Source organism: Choloepus didactylus, chromosome 6 (genome assembly GCF_015220235.1).
Source record: "Choloepus didactylus isolate mChoDid1 chromosome 6, mChoDid1.pri, whole genome shotgun sequence".
Taxonomy (NCBI): domain Eukaryota; kingdom Metazoa; phylum Chordata; class Mammalia; order Pilosa; family Megalonychidae; genus Choloepus; species Choloepus didactylus.
In genome coordinates, this window is record NC_051312.1 from 142211186 (window position 1) to 142212721 (window position 1536).

General features: G+C 41.4%; 1 protein-coding gene across 1 annotated transcript; it reads right to left on the bottom strand.

Moving 5' to 3' along the window:
• Positions 1–224: 224 nt before the first annotated feature.
• LOC119538691 (olfactory receptor 8B3-like) lies at positions 225–1157 on the bottom strand. Its single transcript, XM_037841827.1, has one exon. The coding sequence runs from the start codon at positions 1155–1157 to the stop codon at positions 225–227; it is 933 nt and encodes a 310-aa protein (XP_037697755.1).
• Between the last annotated feature and the right edge of the window lie 379 nt (positions 1158–1536).

Here is a 1536-nt window from a genome sequence, read left to right on the forward strand (position 1 = left end):
GAAATTGGGCAAATAGCAAGGGAGAGTTGGGCAAATAGTGAAGAAGAGTTGGGCAAATAGCAAGGAAAAGAAGATAGAAAAATAGTGGAAATAATTTCTTGAGAGAAGACTCAAATTTTCTTCTTCATGATAATAAATAGGATAAAAAGCTGCCATTATAATGTAAATAAATACACTGAACATCCTTGACTTGATACAGCCTGCAGGGGAGATCATATTTATGATCAAAGATTTCTTCTATTCAAGGTTTTTCTCAGGGTAAGTTTTACATCTTTATTCCTCAAGCTGTAAATTAAGGGGTTCATCATGGGAACCACAATGGTATAAAACACAGAAGAGATTTTTCCCTCATCCATAGACCCAGCAGAAGATGGTTGGAGATACATAAATGAAGCTGATCCAAAGAAGAGAGAAACAGCAATGATGTGGGAACTGCAAGTGCTGAAGGCTTTGGACCTGCCCTCAGTGGAATTTATATGAAGGATGCTGGAAAGAATGAAACCATAAGAGATAAAGATGGTGAGACTGGGCACGATGATGTTGATTCCCCCCACAATGAACAACACGAGCTCGTTGACATAGGTGCTTGTGCAGGAGAGCTGGAGCACAGGGAGGATGTCACAGAAAAAATGGTTGATGGTGCTGGCATCACAGAAGGTCAGTCTCAGCATGCATCCAGTGTGGGCCATAGCAGTAGAAAATGCCATCAAGTATGATCCAAACATAAGGGTGGAGCACACTTTAGGGGACATGGCAATGTTATACAAGAGTGGATTACAGATGGCCACATAGTGATCGTAGGCCATTGCTGACAGGAGATAGCACTCAGAGACGGCAAAAAAACAGAAGAACAACAACTGTGTCATGCATCCCTGGTAGGAGATAATATTCTTCTTTGATAAAAAGTTGAGCAGCATTTTGGGAGTAAAAACAGAAGAATAACTGAGGTCTATGAAAGCCAGGTTAAAGAGGAAAAAGTACATGGGGGTGTGAAGGTGGGAATTCAGTCCAATTAGAGTTATCAGGCCCAAGTTTCCCATCATGGTGAACATATATATTACTAGAAAAAGGAAGAACAGGGGGTGCTGGAGATCTGGGTTTTCTGTTAATCCCATCAGAATGAATTCAGTCACAAAAGAGTCATTTCCAGTAGACATTCTGTTCTGGGTTATCTGCAGGATAAGAAAAATGTTTTACATCAGAGGGCAACCCAGATATTCTCACACTATCCCTTCCCACAAGGGCAGTGAACTAGCTGGGACTGTATTAGTCTAGTTCAACCTGGACAACAGAATTTGGCTTTAACACTGCCATGATACCAAGTGATACTGATTTCTAATTATATTATTAAGTTGACCAAAGCCGAGAACACCACCTAATCAGCCTAGAGATGAAGGCAAGTTCTGCCAGACAAAAATATGACTGATTGAAAAACCAAAGAAAGGAGAAGGACCAGACAAAGTCCTTCAGTCTCATCTCAGCATCTCCTCATTCACCTGAGCCCTACCCTCACCAGTAAAACGGAGTCAGAGGCCC